Raw genomic sequence first — 2053 nt, 5'->3', positions numbered from 1 at the left:
CACTCAACATCTGTGGTGACCAAAAAAGTGCATAATTTGAGACACACAACCAAAAAAAAAAAGAAAACGCACAGGCTTGGCGATGACAACGTGATTGGAAAAGTTGTGGATATCGACCCCACGAACTGTAAGAACGGTTAAGCCAAAATACTATTTAACATATATATAAAATTAAAACTATTTATAATTTTTCTAATAATAATATTTGATGATACATAAATTAACTTTGCTGGTTCGTTTAATAATAATAAATAACTTTTATTTCACTGTGATGGTTTCGGTTGGCCAATAAGCAATTAACTAACTCAACATACATTTTCTCGTTTTCACCACACGTTACCTATTGCATCAGCCAAAACGGTGTGACCATGCAACTTAAAGTTAAAAATAATAAAACACAAAGATCGTTTACATTCAAATAAATTTAAGTTTAAGAATTCAGCAACCGGTATGTTGATACCGCCGGGCCCTGAAACAATGTTTCTGAAACTGGCAGGGGAGCCACCTTGGTTATGGGACGGGTCATCTCTCCTGTAGCTGTCTTTAACTTAAGGGCTCGTACTAGACCGTCTGGGCCAGGAATCGTCTCGATAATACGGGCCAGGATCCATGAAGCCGGAGGAGTATAAGAATCCTTTACTAGTACGAGATCATCAGGCTTCCGGTTTGCCGATTTCATTAACCATTTTGGCCTTTGCTGCAACGACGTAAGGTACTCAAGATGCCACCTTTTCCAAAAGCCTTGCAACATGGCCTGAGATTGCTGCCAGTAATCCAATCGGTTTGCCGGCACTTGGTCCAAATCCCCATCTGGCACTGTGGTATAAGGACGACCGATCAGCATGTGAGCGGGCGAAAGATATCCAACGTCTGTATCGGAAGTGGCACAAAGAGGCCTTGAGTTGATCACCGCTTCCACCTGTGTTAACAACGTATGCATTTGTTCGAATGTAAGAACGGCGTGGCCGATTACTCGGTGTAAATGAAGCTTCACAGAGCGCACACCCGATTCCCATTTGCCTCCCCAGTGAGGCGCATGTGGCGGTATAAACTTCCAGTTGATGCCTTCGATCGATAACGCCTCTGCTATCTTGTTATTGTGCAGCTGGGATTGAACTAATTGTTCCATTTCGTTAAGACTTCTTTTGGCTCCCACGAAATTTCGTCCATTGTCGCTGAACATCGTCACACATTTGCCTCGCCGTGAAATGAAACGTCTAAGAGCAGCCAAAAATGTATCAGTGCTAAGGTCTGTTGCCAGCTCCAAGTGTAAAGCTGAGGTTGCCATGCATACGAAGAGACGTATGTATCCCTTTTCCTTTCGAGCGGTCCTTCCTTTATGTGTCTTCATCATGATTGGGCCAGCATAATCACAGCCTGTATTTTCGAACGGAAATGCTTGCCGAACTCTCACTGCCGGTAGTGCGGCCATTAGTTGGTTGCTGGTATGTGCTCGCTGTCTGAAGCATTTTATACAGTTGTGAGTAACTTTACGAATCAGATTTCTGGCTCCCATTATCCAGAAACGTTGACGAACGATGACAAAGAGGGCCGAAACTCCTGGGTGTAGATCATGTTGATGCTCGTGTTCCAAAATTAGGTGAGATATGCGATGCTTCCTCGGCAAGATGAGCGGATGCTTGGCTGAATATGATAACTCTGAATTATTGAGGCGACCTCCTACACGTAGAAGCCCATTGTCATCTAAAATCGGCGTCAGGGTGTGTACCCTGAAGCTTAGAGCCTTTTGGTACGCATCCTTCATTTCGTAGCGCTTTTCGTTCTTTATACCATTCGTCTTGAGCTTGCTGCAAACATAGGTTCCTGGCTGCCTTGTACTCGTCATAGGTTACGGCGAAAGTGTCTGACTTTTCTTGGGGGTTTTTCATGTGTCTGATGAATCGTAAAATATATGCCACAATGCGCACAAGTCTCGGCCAGGAAGAAACACGACCAATGAGTTCTTCGAGGGGAGATGACTCGTTCATGGTTTCCGCGAGAGTAACTAATACTGTAGCCTTCAACTCTTTTCGGTACTCGTCTTCTGAAATTA

At 43.9% G+C, this 2053-nt stretch overlaps 1 protein-coding gene across 1 annotated transcript; it reads right to left on the bottom strand.

The window, feature by feature from the left end:
• Positions 1–430: 430 nt before the first annotated feature.
• On the bottom strand, positions 431–1846 carry LOC137579573 (uncharacterized). The gene has a single exon (XM_068293354.1). It carries the CDS (start codon positions 1844–1846, stop codon positions 431–433), a length of 1416 nt encoding a protein of 471 aa, XP_068149455.1.
• Positions 1847–2053: the final 207 nt, after the last annotated feature.

The sequence above is a fragment of the Drosophila tropicalis genome, unplaced genomic scaffold (assembly GCF_018151085.1).
Source record: "Drosophila tropicalis isolate 14030-0801.00 unplaced genomic scaffold, ASM1815108v1 contig_704, whole genome shotgun sequence".
NCBI classification, from domain to species: Eukaryota; Metazoa; Arthropoda; class Insecta; order Diptera; family Drosophilidae; genus Drosophila; species Drosophila tropicalis.
This window is presented reverse-complemented; position numbering and strand designations above follow the sequence as displayed.